Source organism: Scyliorhinus torazame, chromosome 3, assembly GCF_047496885.1.
Source record: "Scyliorhinus torazame isolate Kashiwa2021f chromosome 3, sScyTor2.1, whole genome shotgun sequence".
NCBI lineage: Eukaryota > Metazoa > Chordata > Chondrichthyes > Carcharhiniformes > Scyliorhinidae > Scyliorhinus > Scyliorhinus torazame.
Window position 1 is genome coordinate 334751256 of NC_092709.1, and position 20238 is coordinate 334771493.

The 20238-nt window shown below is 49.7% G+C and overlaps 1 protein-coding gene across 1 annotated transcript in view; it reads left to right on the forward strand.

The window, feature by feature from the left end:
* LOC140409300 (dedicator of cytokinesis protein 2-like) overlaps positions 1 to 20238 on the forward strand; it is a 1572852-nt gene that overhangs the window by 79209 nt on the left and 1473405 nt on the right. The window contains exon 2 of the mRNA XM_072497681.1: positions 13794 to 13877. Within this exon, the coding sequence (XP_072353782.1) occupies positions 13794 to 13877 (84 nt within the window). The remainder of the gene's footprint in view (positions 1 to 13793; positions 13878 to 20238) is intronic.

The window sequence follows — 20238 nt, forward strand, 5'->3', positions numbered from 1 at the left end:
GAGAACTAGGGAATAGGGACAGTGTGGCTCTGAGGCAGAGCAGACAGGGAGAAGTTGCTGAACACAGTGGGTCTGGTGGCCTGAAGTGCATATGTTTTAATGCAAGGAGTATTACGGGTAAGGCAGATGAACTTAGAGCTTGGATTAGTACTTGGAACTATGGTGTTGTTGCCATTACAGAGACCTGGTTGAGGGAAGGGCAGGATTGGCAGCTAAACGTTCCAGGATTTAGATGTTTCAGGCGGGATAGAGGGGGATGTAAAAGGGGAGGCGGAGTTGCGCTACTTGTTCGGGAGAATATCACAGCTGTACTGCCAGAGGACACCTCAGAGGGCAGTGAGGCTATATGGGTAGAGATCAGGAATAAGAAGGGTGCAGTCACAATGTTGGGGGTATACTACAGGCCTCCCAACAGCCAGCGGGAGATAGAGGAGCAGATAGGTAGACAGATTTTGGAAAAGAGTAAAAACAACAGGGTTGTGGTGATGGGAGACTTCAATTTCCCCAATATTGACTGGGACTCACTTAGTGCCAGGGGCTTAGACGGGGCGGAGTTTGTAAGAAGCATCCAGGAGGGCTTCTTAAAACAATATGTAGACAGTCCAACTAGGGAAGGGGCGGTACTGGACCTGGTATTGGGGAATGAGCCCGGCCAGGTAGTAGATGTTTCAGTAGGGGAGCATTTCGGTAACAGTGACCACAATTCAGTAAGTTTTAAAGTACTGGTGGACAAGGATAAGAGTGGTCCGAGGATGAATGTGCTAAATTGGGGGAAGGCTAATTATAACAATATTAGGCGGGAACTGAAGAACATAGATTGGGGGCGGATGTTTGAGGGCAAATCAACATCTGACATGTGGGAGGCTTTCAAGTGGCAGTTGAAAGGAATACAGGACCGGCATGTTCCTGTGAGGAAGAAGGATAAATACGGCAATTTTCGGGAACCTTGGATGACGAGTGATATTGTAGGTCTCGTCAAAAAGAAAAAGGAGGCATTTGTCAGGGCTAAAAGGCTGGGAACAGACAAAGCCTGCGTGGAATATAAGGAAAGTAGGAAGGAACTTAAGCAAGGAGTCAGGAGGGCTAGAAGGGGTCACGAAAAGTCATTGGCGAATAGGGTTAAGGAAAATCCCAAGGCTTTTTACACGTACATAAAAAGCAAGAGGGTAGCCAGGGAAAGGGTTGGCCCACTGAAGGATAGGCAAGGGAATCTATGTGTGGAGCCAGAGGAAATGGGCGAGGTACTAAATGAATACTTTGCATCAGTATTCACCAAAGAGAAGGAACTGGTAGATGTTGAGTCTGGAGAAGGGGGTGTAGATAGCCTGGGTCACATTGTGATCCAAAAAGACGAGGTGTTGGGTGTCTTAAAAAATATTAAGGTAGATAAGTCCCCAGGGCCTGATGGGATCTACCCCAGAATACTGAAGGAGGCTGGAGAGGAAATTGCTGAGGCCTTGACAGAAATCTTTGGATCCTCACTGTCTTCAGGGGATGTCCCGGAGGACTGGAGAATAGCCAATGTTGTTCCTCTGTTTAAGAAGGGTAGCAAGGATAATCCCGGGAACTACAGGCCGGTGAGCCTTACTTCAGTGGTAGGGAAATTACTGGAGAGAATTCTTCGAGACAGGATCTACTCCCATTTGGAAGCAAATGGACGTATTAGTGAGAGGCAGCACGGTTTTGTGAAGGGGAGGTCGTGTCTCACTAACTTGATAGAGTTTTTTGAGGAGGTCACTAAGATGATTGATGCAGGTAGGGCAGTGGATGTTGTCTATATGGACTTTAGTAAGGCCTTTGACAAGGTCCCTCATGGTAGACTAGTACAAAAGGTGAAGTCACACGGGATCAGGGGTGAGCTGGCAAGGTGGATACAGAACTGGCTAGGCCATAGAAGGCAGAGAGTAGCAATGGTGGGATGCTTTTCTAATTGGAGGGCTGTGACCAGTGGTGTTCCACAGGGATCAGTGCTGGGACCTTTGCTCTTTGTAGTATATATAAATGATTTGGAGGAAAATGTAACTGGTCTGATTAGTAAGTTTGCAGACGGCACAAAGGTTGGTGGAATTGCGGATAGCGATGAGGACTGTCGGAGGATACAGCAGGATTTAGATTGTCTGGAGACTTGGGCGGAGAGATGGCAGATGGAGTTTAATCCGGACAAATGTGAGGTAATGCATTTTGGAAGGTCTAATGCAGGTAGGGAATATACAGTGAATGGTAGGACCCTCAAGAGTATTGAAAGTCAAAGAGATCTAGGAGTACAGGTCCACAGGTCATTGAAAGGGGCAACACAGGCGGAGAAGGTAGTCAAGAAGGCATACGGCATGCTTGCCTTCATTGGCCGGGGCATTGAGTATAAGAATTGGCAAGTCATGTTGCAGCAGTATAGAACCTTAGTTAGGCCACAATTGGAGTTTTGTGTTCAATTCTGGTCGCCACACTACCAGAAGGATGTGGAGGCTTTAGAGAGGGTGCAGAAGAGATTTACCAGAATGTTGCCTGGTATGGAGGGCATAAGCTATGAGGAGCGGTTGAATCAACTCAGTTTGTTCTCACTGGAACGAAGGAGGTTGAGGGGAGACCTGATAGAGGCATACAAAATTATGAGGGGCATAGACAGAGTGGATAGTCAGAGGCTTTTCCCCAGGGTAGAGGGGTCAATTACTAGGGGGCATAGGTTTAAGGTGAGAGGGGCAAGGTTTAGAGTAGATATACGAGGCAAGTTTTTTACGCAGAGGGTAGTGGGTGCCTGGAACTCGCTACCGGAGGAGGTGGTGGAAGCAGGGACGATAGGGACATTTAAGGGGCATCTTGACAAATACATGAATAGGATGGGAATAGAAGGATACGGACCCAGGACGTGTAGAAGATTGTAGTTTAGTCGGGCAGCATGGTCGGAACGGGCTTGGAGGGCCGAAGGGCCTGTTCCTGTGCTGTTCATTTCTTTGTTCTTTGTTTGTTCTTTGTTCAATATGCTTTATTGAACTTGTTAAGCAGTGCACACAGTTCGCTATGGGTTTGACACTCTACTGATTTAAGCGTGCTTACTATAACTAATTAGACCAGACTAGCTCTGAGCCATGTGTAGAAGGTGCTAACTGATATATACACCCTGACTGTCACTACAGTTGTCACCAGTGGACAGAGGCAGAGTGTTGATGCCTTGTGTGTTTTATAGTGCCAGACCACCTTCTAGTGTTCTGCCTGGTGATTGGTTGTGTTCTGTCCTGTGTGTTGATTGGCTGTACTGGGTGTCTGTCACTGCCTATCTGTATCTCATTATGTGCTTGAGTGCATATCATGACACAAAGATGTGCAGGTTAAGGTGGATTGGCCGTGCTAAAATTGCACCTCAGTATCCAAAGATGTGCAGATTAGGTCGGGTCATGGGGATAGGGCGGGGGAGTGGGCCTGGATAGGATGCTCTCCGATGGATTGAATGGCCTCCTTCTGCACTGAAGGAATTCTATGCTCAATATCACTTGAAAACTACTTTTTTGGCAAAATATTTGCTCACCTGTCCCACCTGACTGCAAGGCCAGTTGGGATGTCCTCAGACCTTGACAGCCACAAAATGCATGTCCTTCTTTTTCATCAAAAAATATCTGACAGGTTATCTGCAAAGTTTAGGTGGTTCTATTATTCTGAAGTAGTCCCACTTGGCTTCCTTTTAACCTTTTACTGTTATGCAATCAGAACAACCGTCCGCTTTGCAACTCTTTCAAATGAAAGAGAACTTTATTGAAACCGGTCAACTATAAAACGTTTACTCCATTGTGGCCCCTAGTGACAATCTTTGGCATTGTCCCATTTGTTAGCATCTTGTGCTCTGATTAAAGTTAGACAAATTAGTAACCCACAATTGTTCCACATCGTACGCTTTGGCAACATCTATCAAACTATTTATATAACCAGAATCCACAAGCTTGATGCATGGAAAGGTGACAAAACCAGACAGCATCATGCATTCGTACTTCCTCATGTCTCCAGATGGCAGGGTGTTGAGGAGGGGGAGGGGAGGGCTATCTGAGCAAATCGAACCACGTTTTGGCTGCATTCCAGTCTGACCCAGGTGGATTACAGCACAGACGTAGGCCATTCAGCCCATCAAGTCTGTGCTGGCTATCTGTAAGAGCAGTTCCTGCTTGTTCCATTCCTTACATTTTCTCCCCACCTCTGCAATTATTTTCTCTTTGGGTAATTATCCAATTGCCTTTTGAAAGCTCGAACGGTACCTGCCACAACTAGGCTGTCAGGCATCTATTTCAGATCCTAACCATTCGCTGCATGACTGAGTTTTTTTTCCACATCTTGCCGGGTGGTTCTTTTACAATTCGGCACCCTCTGGTTCTCCAGCCTTGCGCCAATTCGGGATATTTTCTTGCCGTCTAAGCTGCCCAGTCCTCTCATGATTTTGAGTTTGCCTTTAGATTTGGACAGTCGTGGAACACATACCACCCAGATTGAATGGCATGGGGTACATAGAAACACATCCACTTCCAGGCCTGAACAGTTTCTGACCACATACTCTGGATAAGGATATAAATGCATTGGAAGCAGTTCAGAGAATGTCCACTGGACTGTTCCCTGGGATGACGGGGGGGTATCTGACAAGGAAATGTTGGCCAGGCTGGGACTGTAATAACTGGATTTTTGGAAGATTAAACAGAAGGTCCTGAATTTGTTCATCTTTTTGAGAGAGACTGTAACTAGGAGACACGTTAAAAATACAGGGTCTCCAATGTAAGGTGGAGATGAGAAGAATATTTTTCTTCTCAGAGGATCATGAATCTGGAACATGTTTTTGGAACTGGTGAAGGCAGGAATGTTGATTTTTTTTTAAAGAGGGTGGAACATAGACTCTCGATTACAAGGGAGACAAATATTATTGGGAGAGGCAGAATGTGGAGTTGAGACCACAATCGTGTCAGCCATGAATGGTGGAGAAGGCTAGAGGGGCTGAATGGCCTACTCCTGCTCCTAGTTTGTATGTTCATACACTCTACCCATATTGATGACATGGGGTAGATTATCAACTTGCCACCAGACATTAAGCTGGCATTGCACAGGTCTTGTGCTTCAACCCGAGTGTTAAAATTACACCAAACAGAAAAACCTGGCTTACAATGAGTGGCCTAAATGTAAAGCTGGTTTACTTGAACAAGATACTAAGTGAATGCAGTTGCCTCTGGTACTACACCTCTGTAACACTTAATGCCTTAGGAACACAATGTGGCCAGATGGCCAACAGCCTGAATCGGAGGCCCGACACAGAATTGGACACTTTAAATTAAACCACAGCCAACAGCCTGGGGCCAGGCCTGATGGGAATTTGGGCCGGCCAAGTTCTAATACACCAGTCAGAGACAGGCAGGCCAGGGCAAGTCTGGACTTGTGCTGCAAATGGAGATCGGAGATAATCGTCCCTATCCAAACGCGGGCGATTATTGTGTATTCTCCAGTTTCGCCCAGGCGTGCTGGCACCTGAGATTCCTGCCATTACCTTATATAGAACAGGGATATGTGCGGACAATGCAGTTGAAGATGGACCTCTGGAGGGGGTGGTTCTTGACGTCCTACAGATTTGGAGTCGGCAACTCTATTGGATGCTGTGACCTCACTGCCTAAAGGTCAGAGAATCTTCTGGGAGAGCTGGAGGGACTCCCCTTCAAAACAGCCCAGAACAGATTCCGCTACCTGGGGATCCAGATAGCCAGAGACTGGACACAGATCCATAAGTGGAACCTGACCAGCCTCGTGGAGGAAGTAAGAAGAGACCTTCAAAGGTGGGGCTCACTCCCACTCTTCCTGGCGGCGAGAGTGCAGACGATCAAGATGAACTTACTGCTAAGGTTCCTCTTCCTGTTTAGATCCATTCCGATCTTCATCCCCAAGGCCTTTTTCCAAAACGTAGACAGTCTAATCATGGCATTTGTGTGTGTGTGTGGGGGGGGGGGGGGGGGGGGGGGGGGGGGAGAGAACCCGAGAATTCCCAAACAGACACTGCAAAGAAGAAAAATCAAAGGGGGTTTGGCCTTACCAAACCTACAATACTACCACTGGGCAGCAACGGCAGAAAGAGTGAGGGGATGGGTACACGAACCCGACACAGATTGGGTACAAATGGAGGAGGCATCCTGTAAAGGAATGACCCTCCGGGCTCTGGCCACAGCAGCACTCCCATCCTCCTCAACAAGATACACAACGAGCCCAGTGGTAGCGGCCACTCTGAGTACGTAAACCCAGCTGAGACAACACTTCGGGATAACCAAAATGTCCCCCATGGCTCCCATATGCAGCAATCACAGATTCCACCCAGCCATGCTAGTTACCACCTTCAAAAGATGGAGGCGGGACAGGGGCACATTGGTGGTCGGGGACTTCTATGTAGGGCACAGACTGGCGACACTAGATGAACCGATGAGGAAGTGGAGGCTAGCAAAAGGACAGGAAATGAGACACCTCCAAATAAAGCACTTCCTCCGCAAAGAGACGGTAGGGTACCCCGGGGCCCCAGAAAGCACACTACTAGAGGACCTGATAGGCACAAGCAACGAGAAGGAGGGGCTATGTGGGAAAATATACAGACAGCTACTGGACAGAGCCCGGACTCCACTGGACGAGACCAGACAAAAATGGGAGGACGAACTGGGGACAGAGGTAGGATCGGGACTCTGGAGTGAAGCACTGAGCAGGGTGAACTCCACCTCCTCCTGTGCAAGGCTAAGCCTAATGCAGTTCAAAGAGGTGCCACAGAGCGCACTTGACCAGGACCCGCATGAGTAGGTTCTTCCCGGAGGTGGAGGACAAATATGAGCAGTGCTAAAGGGGCCCGGCCAACCACACTCGTGTTTTGGGCTTGCCCCAAACTTGCTGGGATCTGGGCCGCCTTCTCCGAGGCAATGTCCAAGGTTGTGGGGGTGAGGGTGGAGCCATGCCCAATAGTGACAATCTTCGGGGTATCGGAGCAGCCAGAGTTACACATGGGGAAGGGGGCCAACGCCCTTGCTTTCGCTTCCCTAATCGCACGCCGGAGAATCCTGCTCGGCTGTCGATCGGCAGCACCTCCCACAGCTGCAGACTGGCTCGCTGAGCTTTCGGGATTTCTCCATCTGGAGAAGATTAAGTACGCCACCCGAGGGTCAGAGGAAGGCTTCCTGGATACTTAGGGGCAGTTTGTCGGGCTGTTCCAAAACCTGTTCGTGGCCAGTCACGAGGAGTAACCTAATAAGAATTTTTATAAAAAACACCAAGGTAGATGAGGTACCAAAAGACAGCACAACCCGGGGGGAGAGAGGGGGGAGGGAAGGGGGGAGGGAAAGGGGGGAGGGGGGGGAGGGGGGGAAAGGGGGGGAGGGAAAGGAGGGGGGTGTCATGATATTCAAACACACACATCATGATAGACACACCAACAGACAAATCAGAACACACAACACCACAACCAATGACAGAAAGATATAAAAGCACAGACACGACCCCCCGGTGGTCAGTATTAGCTGCAGAGGAGAACCAGGACACATCTGTTACCAAACACACTCAGGGAGACAGCACGTGCAGAGTATCCAGAACGAACTGTATTATAAGAGTTATAATAAAATAGAGTTGTACCACATACAACTGTGTTGGCTCATCTGTGCACCAGAGCACCCAACACCACAGGGGGAGGGAATGGGGGGAGGAAATGGGGGGGAGGGGGAGGGAAGGGGGGGAGGGGGGAGGGAAAGGGGGGAGGGAAAGGGGGGGAAAGGGGGGAGGGAAAGGGACAGGAAATGAGACACCTCCAAATAGAAAGGGAGGGGGGAGGGAAAGGGGGAGGGGGGAGGGAAAGGGGGGAGGGGGGAGGGAAAGGGGGAGGGGGGAGGGAAAGGGGGGAGGGGGAGGGAAAGGGGGGGAAGGAAAGGGAGGTGGAGGGAAAGGGGGAGGGAAAGGGAGGGGGAGGGAAAGGGAGGGGGGAGGGAAAGGGAGTGGGGAGGGAAAGGGGGTAAGGGAAAGGGGGGAGGGAAAAGAGGGAGGGAAAGGGGGAGGGAAAGGGAGGGGAAGGGGGGAGAGGGGGGAGGGAAAGGGGGGAGGGAAAGGGGGGGAAAGGGGAGAGGGAAAGGGGGGGAAAGAGGGGGGAGGGAAAGGAGGGGAGAGGGGGAGGGAAAGGGGGGGAGAGGGGGGAGGGAAAGGGGGGGAGGGGGAGGGAAAGGGGGAGGAGGGGGCAGGTGGGAGAGAAAGGGGGGAGAGAAAGGGGGAGGAGGGGGGCAGGGGGAGGGAAAGGGGGAGGGGGAGGAGGGGGGGAGGGGGAGGAGGGGGAGGAGCGGGGCAGGGGGAGGGAAAGGGGGAGGAGGGGAACAGGGGGAGGGAAAGGGGGAGGAGGGGAGCAGGGGGAGGGAAAGGGGGAGGAAGGGGCAGGGGAGGGGAGGAGGGGGGCAGGGGGGAGGGGAGGGGGAGAGGGGGGCAGGGGGGAGGGGGAGAGGAGGGCAGGGAAGAGGGGGGAGAGGGGGGCAGGGGGGAGAGGGGGGCAGGGTGGAGGGGGGGCAGAGGGGAAGTGGGGGGCAGGGGGGGGAGAGAGGGCAGGGGGGGAGAGGGGGCGGGGGAGGTGGAGAGGGGGGCAGAGGGGGCAGGGGGAGGGGGAGGGGGGGCAGAGGGGAAGGGGGGTGCAAGGGGGAGGGGGAGAGGGGAAGTGGGGTGCAGGGGGAGGGGGCAGGGGGGTGCAGGGGGAGAGGGGAAGTGGGGTGCAGGGGGAGTGGGGCAGAGGGGCAGGGGGGTGCCGGGGGAGGGGGAGGCAGGGGGGCGGGGGGGCGGGGAGGGGGGTAAGGTGGAGGGGGGAGCGGAAGGAATGTGGGGACACCACGAGAGATGAGGGGGGCTCCTCCCCCTTTTTTCTTATTTTTTCTCCACTCTGTCGGGAAAAGTATTGAAAAGCACAGCCGAAGCCAGGGGGGGGGGGGGGGGGGGGGGCAACGGGGAAGGGGGAGGAACCATAGACCGATCCAGAGGGCAACAAAATGCACATAGGGTCAGTTAAACGAAGGACAAACTAAACCTCTCTGTATAATAAAGGAAATTACCGTGGGCGAGAATAATGTGATGTGTATATATACAACTGCTTATAAATATGGGAAATGCCAATAAAAAGATTTATATTAAAATAAAAAGAATTTGGTGGTAGGAAGTCCTGCATTAGTAACCTTTGACTGTAAATAAAAGGTTCCCTTTATAACTATGTACATCATTGTAAATAAGGAAACGTGATTATGAAAACTATGGTCACAGATGCGGGGACAACCTGTGATACATATGTTGTTGATGTGCTTGTTGTTTTTTAAATTTATGTGTTATGTAAATTTTGATATTGTGTTAGAACTCCAATAAAAATACTTTAAAAAAAAAAGAATCTTCTGGAAGGGCGTGAAGGGGGGGGGATCAGAAGGGACACCTGAAGACCATCCTGAGCGAAGACTCGACGTGGAGACTACAGACCAGACCCGACGGCGAACCACAGACAGACGGAAGAGGGCGTGCGAGAATCATCTTCGCAGACGAGGACCCTGAGGCTGCAGGGACTCAGAGAATTTGACCCACGGTTCGATCGAGTTCATTAGCACGGCAGTATTAGAATCTTGGGCAGATAAGATTAAGATAATTTGGGATGGTAACTGTGAACATTTATTGAACTTGTGAATAACTTTGGGTTGAACTGTGAACCTGTTTCTGCCCTTTGTTCATATCACAAATAACGGCAGCTGGGTAATAATTTCCAGTCAACAGGAACACAGAACAGGCTATTTGGCCCTTTGAGCCTACTTTGCCATTCAAAAAGGTCATGGCTGATGTGCCTGTGTTTTCTCTGTCTGCACCCCAATAATCCTTGCCCCCTTGCCAAGAAATCTGTCTAATTCTGCCTTGTACGAATTCAATGCCGCAGCCTCCACTATTTTTTTCCTTACCAATTGGAGATGAAGAAAATTAGGGAGAGTGAAGGATAAAACCCTCCATCTCTGCATTATCTTCCCATGACAAATTTGTCTTCCCTTGTTTTCCCTATTGACCTCCTTTGGAAAGCCATACTTCTCCCTGTCGAGATTTTACCCACAACAGTTGTCATTTACAAGCAGACATTGGTCAGACTGAACTTCCGCTTTACCTTTCACAACGTCTTACTTCCCGTTTCAGGGCTGACCTCTGAAGCCCATTTGCAGAAGAGAATGAATAGAATTCCTTCGAACTGTATGACCCGGGGCGGCATGGCGGCACGGTGGTTAGCAATGCTGCCTCACGGTGCCGAGGACCCAGGTCCAACCCTGGCCCGGGTCACTGTCCGTATGAAGTTTGCACATTCTCCCATGACTGCATGGGTTTCACCCCCACAACCCAAAGACAAAAAACTGTGTGAAGCATTTTGGTAAAGGGAATGGGCAGTCAATGATGAAAGAAGTATATTTGTACCTTACACCTCCGGATGTCCCATACATTTTATAGGTAATGACGTGTAGTCACTGTTATAATAGGGCTGTAGATTCATCGCAGTGGATTAGTTGGCCATTTGGCTCTTCAAGATAATTTCAGCTCTGTTGAGCAATTCAATTAGCCCCTTTCCCCTGCGCTAACCCCGTAACCCTGGACGTTTATGTCCCTCAAGCACCCATCCAATTTCCTTTTCCGATCATTCGTTATCTCGGCCTACGCCATACTCGTGGGCAGCGGGTTCCACATCATGACCATTCGCTGCTTCAGAGCGCTTCCTCGTTTTCCCTCTGTATCTCTTGCCCAAAACCTTACACCGATGTCCTCGTGCAATGGGCTAATGAGAATAGCTTTATCAACCATGTGATAATCTTGTGCACTTTTCTATCAAATCTCCCTAAGTGATGCACCTTGATTTTTGTATTTAAATCCTGGTGCAGGATTTGAAACCACAGCTCACAGGCTCTGAGCCACAACTGACATGAGCGATCATTACTTTACCAGTGTCATTAAAGCAGAGAGGACATTGTTCAGATGAAATTTCTTGGTACAGATTGTAACCTGGAGTGATTGAGGCAAGAGAGCATTCCATCATTTTGCTGTTAAACATGGCTCAGGGTGTAGCACTCTTGGTTTTGAATCACGCACCGCTCCAGAGACTTAATTGCGTTTTTAAAGAATTAATTAATGGGACAATAATAATAACCTTTTATTGTCACAAGTACGAAGTTACTGTGAAAAGCCCCTAGTCGCCACATTCCGGCGCCTGTTCGGATAAGCTGATGTGGGAATTGAACCCGCGCTGCTGGCCTGGTTCTGCATTACCAACCAGCTGTCTAGCCCACTGAGCTAAACCAGTCCCTGTGGGTGGTGTTGGCAAGGCCACCATTTGTTATTTATCCCTAATGGGATGGCGGCACGGTGGCACAGTGGTTAGCACTACCGCCTCACAGCTCCAGGGTCCCGGGTTGAATTCCAGCCTCGGGTGACTGTGTGGAGTTTGCATGTTCTCCCCGTGTCTGCGTGGGTTTCCTCCGGGTGCTCCGGTTTCCTCCCACAGTCCAAAGATGTGCCGGTTTGGTGGATTGGCCATGCTAAATTGCCCCTTTGTGTAAAAAAAAGGATAGATGGGGCTTCTGGGTTACGGGGATAGGGTGGGGGTCTGGGCTTAAGTAGGGTGCTCTTTCCAAGGGCCGCAGACTTGATGGACTGAATGGCCTCTTTCTGGACTGTAGGGATTCTATGCATTGCCCTTGAGCTGAGTGGCTTTCCAGGCCATTTCTGAAGGAAGTTAAGGGTCAACCACATCGAAGTGTGCTTGCAAACAATCGATGAGACAATGTTGAAACATAACAGATTTATTGAACTAAGAAGAACTGTGTACACAGGAAAGCTTTACCACAGGTCTTGTTCCCATGACTCCCAGGGTAACCAAACCCCAATAACTAAATCCGCGCTAAAAACACCTGATAGGCTAACGTTTGCGGCACTCTGTTCCCATAGGCTCAGGGCATGTCACGAGGCCCGTGAAGTATTGTCCCTTAAAGGAGCCACGCTACCACATTCCTCCCTTCCCAAATTTCCTTACAGATCTCTGAAATATAAAAACAGAAAAACTCTTATTTACAGTTATGTACAGACAAAGAGAGTTTCAGTGAGGGAGCACAAAACAAAGTTCATGAGGTAAATCTATCGGGCGACTTGGCCACTGGCTCTTCCAGATTAGAGGCATCTGAGTCTACAGCAAGGGCAGGCAAAGTCCAAAATAGGGGTGGTACTGACTGCTTCTTCAACTCCTTCTCTGGCTCCTGAGGGTTACTCTTGAGAAGATCTTGGTTCTAACACCACCTACTCAGCAAGCGGTATACTGGTAGCTGGGCTTCGGCCCACCCGCCCCTTTTCGGGGGATGACTGTTTCGCTCCATCTCAAATGATCAACGTTTTTTCTCGCCTCACCGCCCTGTAGATCTATGGCATAAGATACTGGTCCAGCCCTGACAATGACTCTTCCAAAGTTCTTCAAGTACATTAAATTGTTGAAATGACCTGTCCTTCTTGGCTGTAACATGGCGGCCCTTCTGAGAGGCTTGCTTAGCCTCCACCCTCTCTGGAAGGTTCCTGGGATGCCTACCCATTAACAACTCAGCCAGGGTGACCCCCAATGGTGGTAGGAGGGGTTGAATTGTATGAGAATTTGTACTAAGCAAAGCAGTAGTGGCTGATTAGCTTCTATTTTCATTGATACTTTGAAAGTTTGGACAGCTCTTTGCGCACCCCCCCCAATTACCCTACGTCTTAAGGTCAGGGCCCGCAGGCCCGATCCCTGGTATGGGCAACCTGGCACCTGGCACTGCCAGTGCCACCTGAGCATCTTGTAATCCAGAGGCACGAGCTACAAATCTGGGAGCAAGGGTTCAAATCGCACCACAGCAACTGGTGGAATTTTTGATTAAACTAATAATCTGCAATGGAAAAGGTTGTCTCAATGAAGGTGACCATGAGACCACTGTCAATTGCCATAGATATCCATCTGGTTCACGGATGTCCTTTAGGAAAGGAAATGCCGGCCTTGCCCTGTCTCGGTTTACACGTGACTCCAGACCCTCACAGACCCTCAGCGGTTGACCCTTAACTGGCCTCTGAAATGGCTAAGAAAACCACTCAATTCACGGGCAACGAGAGATGGGCAATAAATGCTGGCCTTGCCAGTGACGTCCACATCCCAAGAAAGAATAATAAAACCAAGGCTATGGACCAAAGGCTGAAAGTTGGGATCAGGCTGAATAGCTTCTTTGCAGCATTGACACAATGGAGCAAATGGCCTCCTGCTGTGCTGTAAATGTTTAGAAGTCTCTGGTGTGGGACCTAAACTCCCAACGTTCATGACTCCAAGGCGAGAGTACTACCCATTGAGCCAGGGTTAGCACCTTTCAATGCAAAGCTGCTTGTGGAATTGTGCAGTTGTGTAATACTGGCATGCCTGCAGTTCAATGATAATTCATCATATGAAGACAAGTCAATGTGATAAGGTGTTATGTATAAATGTATATATTATTAATTTCTCTTCCAGGTCTGTTTGCTCAGCATTCATTTCCTACTGTGCCATTTAAGATTAAATATTTTCTTGTGAATAGTAATCTATGCCATCACTTTGATGACTGCTGCGCCTCAGTGTCTTTCATTTCAGCAACATTTAGCCCAGGATTTTTTTGTCCTATTTTTAATCATTCCAATTTGCAGCACAAATCTTTCATCTGAAGCTTGCAAAGTCACCTAATTATATTTTCTCCCTGACATTATTGTTTAAACATTTTTTTTCCCCCCCCCCATTTTCTTTTCAGCTGTGTGGAATTTCAAAGGCACCCAGGAATATCACATCCCTCTTCAGATTGGCGACACTGTCAACATCCTCCAAGTGTGCGAAGGTGAGCATGCACTCTATTAATACTGTTTCCCTCATGCTGTCAGGCCTCCCACCTCAGACTCCTCCGGAGGTCCCCAGCAAATACGATGTCAGGCTTCAGCCAATTTGGTTCACTAAACGTGATATCAAGAAATGGCTGAAGGCACTGGATACTGCAACAGCTATGGGCCCTGACAATATTCCGGTAATAGTACTGAAGACATGTGCTTCAGAACTTGCCATATTCCGAGCCAAGCTGTTCCAGTACAGCTACAACACTGGCATCTACCTGACAACGTGGAAAATTGCCCAGGTATGTCCTGTACATAAAAACTAGGATAAATCCAAGCCGGCCAATTGCTGCCCGATTAGCCTACTCTCGATCATCAATGAAGCGATTGAAGAGGTCATCAACAGTGCTATCACGCAGCACTTACTTAGCAATAACCTGCTCACGGATGCTCAGTTTAGGTTCCGCCAGGGTCACTCAGCTCCTGGCCTCATTACAGCCTTGGTTCAAACATGGACAAAAGAGCTGAATGCCAGAGGTGGGGTGAGAGTGACTGCCGTTGACATCAAGGCAGCATTTGACCGAGTGTGGCATCAAGGAGCCCTAGCTAAACTGGAGTCAATGGGAATCAGAGGGAAAACTACCACCTATTGGAGTCATACCTGGCACAAAGGAAGATATTTATGGTGGTTATAGGCCAATCATCTCATTGCTGCAGGAGTTCCTCAGAGTAGTGTCCCAGGCCGAACTATCTTTAGCTGCTTCATCAATGATCTTCCTTCCAACATAAGGCCAGAAATAGGAATATTCGCTGATGACTGCACAATGTTCAGCACCATTCGCAATAGCCGAGCATTCCCCTATAATCCCAGGGCTATACTTACCTTTGCACCCCCAGAGGGATCCTTGACTGAGCCTCATTTTGCCAAATCTGTTGCAAATCTCACCAACGTGACTTCACATCAGTGAGGTATGAATATTCAGTGAAAGGGGAATCATGTGGTGGGGGGGAGGGGGTGGCGTTAATAATATTAAAATTTATTGACATGTGGCTGATGCTCTTCATTTGCGGGCTGGAATCCGGTTACATCAGCGGCGAGAGGCGGGGATAATCAGGGAATACGATCTCTCCGGAGAGGATCGCGTTTCCTGACACGCTCCAGATTTTGCACCTTTTAAAAAATTAATTTGCGGGTTGTGGCCGTCGCTGGTTAGGCCAGCATTTATTGCCCATCCCTAGTTGCCCATCAGAAGGTGGTGGTGAGCTGCCGTGTTGAACCACTGCAGTCCCTAAGGTGTAGGTACACCCACGGTGCTATTAGGGAGAAAGTTCCAGAATTTTGACCCAGCGACATTGAAGGAAGGGCGATATTTTTCCAAGTCGGGATGGTAAGTGACTTGGAGGGAAACCTCCTGGTGGTGGTCATGTGTTTGGAAGGTGCTGTCTAAGAAACCTTGATGAGTTACTGCAGTGCATCTTGTAGTTGATACAAACGGCTACCACTGCCCATTGGTGGTGGAGTGTTTGAATGCTTGTGGAGGGGGTAGCAATCAAGCGGGCTACTTTGTCTTGGATGGTGTCGAGCTTCTTGAGTGTTGTTGGAGCTACACTTATCCAGGCAAGTGGAGAGTGTTCCATTCAACCCCTGACTTGTGTCTTGTAGATGGTGGACAGACTTTGGGGGTCAGGGGGTGAGTTACTCACCATAGTATTCCTAGTTTTTGATCTGCTCTGGTAGCCACAGTATTAATGTGGCTAGTCCAGTTCAGTTTCTGACCAATGGTAACCCCCAGAATGCTTGGAGGATTCAGCAATGGTAATGCCATTGAATGTCAAGGGGTGAAGGTTAGATATCTCTTGTAGGAGATGGTATTGCCTGGCACTTGTCAGCTCAAGCCTTGTCCAGATCTTTTTGCATTTGGACATGGACTGCTTCATTGTCTGAGGAGTCGTGAATGATGCTGAACATCTACAAACATCCCACTTCTGACCTTATGATAGAAGGTTGATTATTGATGAAGAAGCTGAAGATAGTTGGTCCTTGGACATTACCAAGAGGAACTCCTACATTGATGTCCAGGATTGAACTCCAATCACCACAACCACCTTCCTTTCTGCCAGGTACGACGCCAACCAACTGAGAGTTTCCCCCCTGATTCCCATTGGCTCCAGTTTAGCTAGGGCTCCTTGATGCCATATTCGGACAAATGCTGCCTTGATGTCAAGCACAGTCATTCTCACCTCACCTCTGGCATTCAGCTCTTTTGTCCATGTTTGAACCAAGGCTGTAATGAGGTCAGAAGCTGAGTGACGCTGGCGGAACCCAAACTGAACATCCGTGAGCAGGTTAGAGTAACTGCCACTTAATGCACTGTTATTTTAAAATCCAATTAAGGGCCAATTTAGCGTGGCCAATCCACCTAACCTGCACATTTTTGGGCTGTGGAGGCGAAACCCACGCAGACACGGGGAGAATGTGCAAACTTCACACAGTGACCTGGAGCCGGGATTGAACCTGGGACCTCAGTGCCGTGAGGCAGCTGTGCTAACCACTAGGCCACTGTGCTGCCCTTTAATTCACTGTTAATAACTCCTTCCATCACTTTGCTGATGATGGAGAGTAAACTGATAGGGCGATGATTGGCTTGGTTGGATTTGTCCTGTTTCTTGTGTACAGGACACAGCTGGGTAAGTTTCCACATTGCCTGGTATTTGCCAGTGTTATAGCTGTACAGGAACAGCTTGGCTAGGGATACAGCAAGTTCTAAAGCACATGTCTTCAGTACTATTACCAGAATATTGTCAGGGCCCATAGCTGTTGCAATATCCAGTGCCTTCAGCAGTTTTTTGATATCACATTTATTAAGTCCTATTGGCTGAAGACTGACATCTGCAATTCTGGGGACCTCTGGAGGAGACTGAGATGGATCATTCACTCGGCACTTCCGGCTGAAGATTGGTGCGAATGCCTCAGCCTTGTCTTTAGCACAGATGTGCTGGGCTCCTCCATCATTGGCGATGGGGATATTTGTGGAGCCTCCTCCTCCAGTGAGTTGTTTAACTGTCCACCACCATTCACGGCTGGATGTGACAGGACGACAGAGCTTAGATCTGATGCGTTTGTTGTGGAATCGCTCAGCTCTGTCTATTACTTGCTGCTTATGCTGTTTGGCACACAAGTAGTCCTGTGTTGTCGTTTCACCAGGTTGGCACCTCATTTTTCGATATGCCTGGTGTTTCTCCGGGCTTGCTCTCCTGCACTCTTCATTGAACCAGGGTTGATCCCTGACTTGGTGGCAATGATAGAGTGGGGGATATGCCGGGCCATGAGGTTGCATGTGGTTGAATATAATTCTGCTGCTGTTGATGGCTCACAGCGCCTCATGGATGCCCAGTCTTGAGTTGCTAGATCTGTTTGAAGTCTATCCTTTTTAGGACGATGGTAGTGCCACATAACACACGATGAAGCGTATCCTCAATGTGAAGATGGGACTTTGTCTCCACAAGGACTGTGCGGTGCTCACTTCTACCGATACTGTCATGGACAGATGCGTCTGCAGCAGGCAGATTGGTGAGGATGTGATCAAGTATGTTTTTCCCTCTTGTTGGTTCCCTCACCACCTGCTGCAGTGCCAGCCCGGCCAGCTCGGTCTCTGGTGGTACTACTGAGCCACCCTTGATGATGGCCCTTGTCACCCTCAGTGCTTCCTCCAAGTGGTGTTCAACATGGAGGAGCACTGATTCATCAGCTGTTGGTGGCCGATGCGTGGTAATCAGCCGGAGGTTTCCTTGCCCATGTGTAACCTGAAGCCACGAGACTTCATGGGGTCCAGAGTTAATGCTGAGCACTCCTAGGGTGACTGCATACCACTGTGCCACCACCTCTGCTGGGTCTATCCTGCCGGTGAGACAGGACATACCCAGGAATGGTGATAGTGGTGTTTCCGGTGCCTGGGTCGATGCCAGGTTGTCCGTCCGGTTTCATTCCTTTTTTGTGTTTTCATACAAGTTGAATACAATTGAGTGGTTGGCTCGGCCATTTCAGAGGGCATTTAAGAGTCAACCGCATCGCTGTGGGTCTGGAGACACATGAATGTCAGACCAGGTAAGAGTAGCCGATTTCCAGGATTTCCGGGTTTTTACAACAATGGTTTCATGGTCATCATTAGACTTTTAATTCCAGATATTTTATTGAGTTTAAATTCCACCACCTGCAGTGGTGAGTCCCTAGATCATTACCCTGGGTCTCTGGATTTCTAGTACAGAGGCCACACCACAACGCCACCACCTCCCGTTCTCTCTGATGGCGAATGCAGCTGAAAATCATTTTCAGCATCTTCCTCACTGTTGCTTTACTTCCATTATGCTGTCATGCCCATTGGCTCTGCACAGAGGTGTCCATTTTTGATCCCTAACTTCCCACTGCTCATCTGATAACATTTTACTGTTAGAAGACCATTCCATTCCCTATTCTGCTAGCTGCCAATCTATTCTTGTCCTGTCTCTTTGCCTCTCATTTCCTTTTTCACTTCTCCGCCGTACTTCCGATATTCATTCTGATTCTCTGCCTGTATCGCCAAGCTGGCGTCTGTCCTCGGTCTCCTTTCTCTGCTTTGTCTCACGTTCTTAGCTTCTTTGTCTTCCAAGGAGCTCTGGCTTTGGTCGTCCTTCGCCCCCCCCCCCCCCCCACCTCCCTGTGCCCCTCTCCCCCTCCCCGTTGCGAACGAGGATGGAAGATTAAGGCCCAGAGTTCCCTCCCTTTCTCTATCCTTTTATAAAATCAATTTAGAGTACCCAATTATTTCTTTTCCACTTAAGAGGCAATTTAGCGTGGCCAATCTACCTACTCTGCAAATCTTTGGGTTTATGTGGGTGACACCCTGAAGACACGGGGAGAATGTGCAAACTCCACACAGACGGGTCCAGGATTGAGCCCAAGTCCTCGGCGCCCTGAGGCAGCAGTGCTAACAACTGCACCACCGTACTGCCCAACCCCTCTCTAACCTTGGGCGAAATTCTCCCGAAACGGCGCGATGTCCGCCGACTGGCGCCCAAGACGGCGCCAATCAGACAGGCATCGCGCCGCCCCAAAGGTGCGGAATGCTCCGCATCTTTGGGGGCCGAGCCCCAACATTGAGGGGCTAGGCCGACGCCTTTGGTGCCCCACCAGCTGGCGCGGAAATGACATCTCGGAGCGGCGCATGCGCAGGAGCGTCAGCGGCCGCTGACAGTTTCCCACGCATGCGCAGTGGAGGGAGTCTCTTCCGCCTCCGCCATGGTGGAGACGGTGGCGGAGGCGGAAGGGAAAGAGTGCCCCCACGGCACAGGCCCGCCCGCGGATCGGTGGGCCCCGATCGCGGGCCAGGCCACCATGGGGGCACCCCCCGGGGCCAGATCGCCCGGCGCCCCCCCCAGGACCCCGGAGCCCGCCCACGCCGCCTTGTCCCGCCAGTAAGGTAGGTGATTTAATTTACGCCGGCGGGACAGGCAATTTATCGGCGGGACTTCGGCCCATCCGGGCCGGAGAATCGAGCGGGGGGGCCCGCCAACCGGCCCGGCCCGATTCCCGCCCCCGCCGAATCTCTGGTGCCGGAGACTTCGGCAACCGGCGGGGGCGGGATTCACGCCAGCCCCCAGCGATTCTCCGCCCAGCGGGGGGTCGGAGAATGTCGCCCCTTAACACAATCATTGGCTCATTCAGTATTGCAGCAATCAACATCTTGCAATATCATGACTCTTTAGCTTTTGCACTTCTCAGCAGTTTCCCGAAAATCTGTTTCTCTATCCTTCACAGGAGTAATGTAAAATACATTAATCTTTCTTAACCTCAAACAAATTGTTCATATTTTTTACCTTTCAAGGACATTGTTTTCAACTCTGCGATATTTTCCTTCTTCGATACTGCTAACCCTCCTTTTTACCTTTCACTATCTTTTCTGAATATCTTGTACCCAGTAATACTAAGCATTCAATCTTCTCCTTGTTTGAGACATGATGTGGAGACCCCAGCGTTGGACTGGGGTGGGCACTGTAAGAAGTCTCACAACACCAGCTTAAAGTCCAACAGGTTTGTTTGAAATCACAAGCTTTTGCAGCGCAGCTCCTTCCTCAGGTGAAGTGGCGGCAGGTTTACAAACACAGCACATATAGGCAGAGACACAATTGTAAGATAGTGACAGATTGGAATGCGAGTCTTTACAGGTAAACAAGTCTTTGCAGGTACAAACAGTGAGTGGAGTGAGTGATAATCACAGGAATCGAGGTGTGAATTGCCTCAAGTCAGGACAGTCAGTAGGATTTTGCAAACCCGGGCAGTATAGTGGGGTTACATGTAATGTGACATGAACCCGAGATCCTGGGTGAGGCCGTACT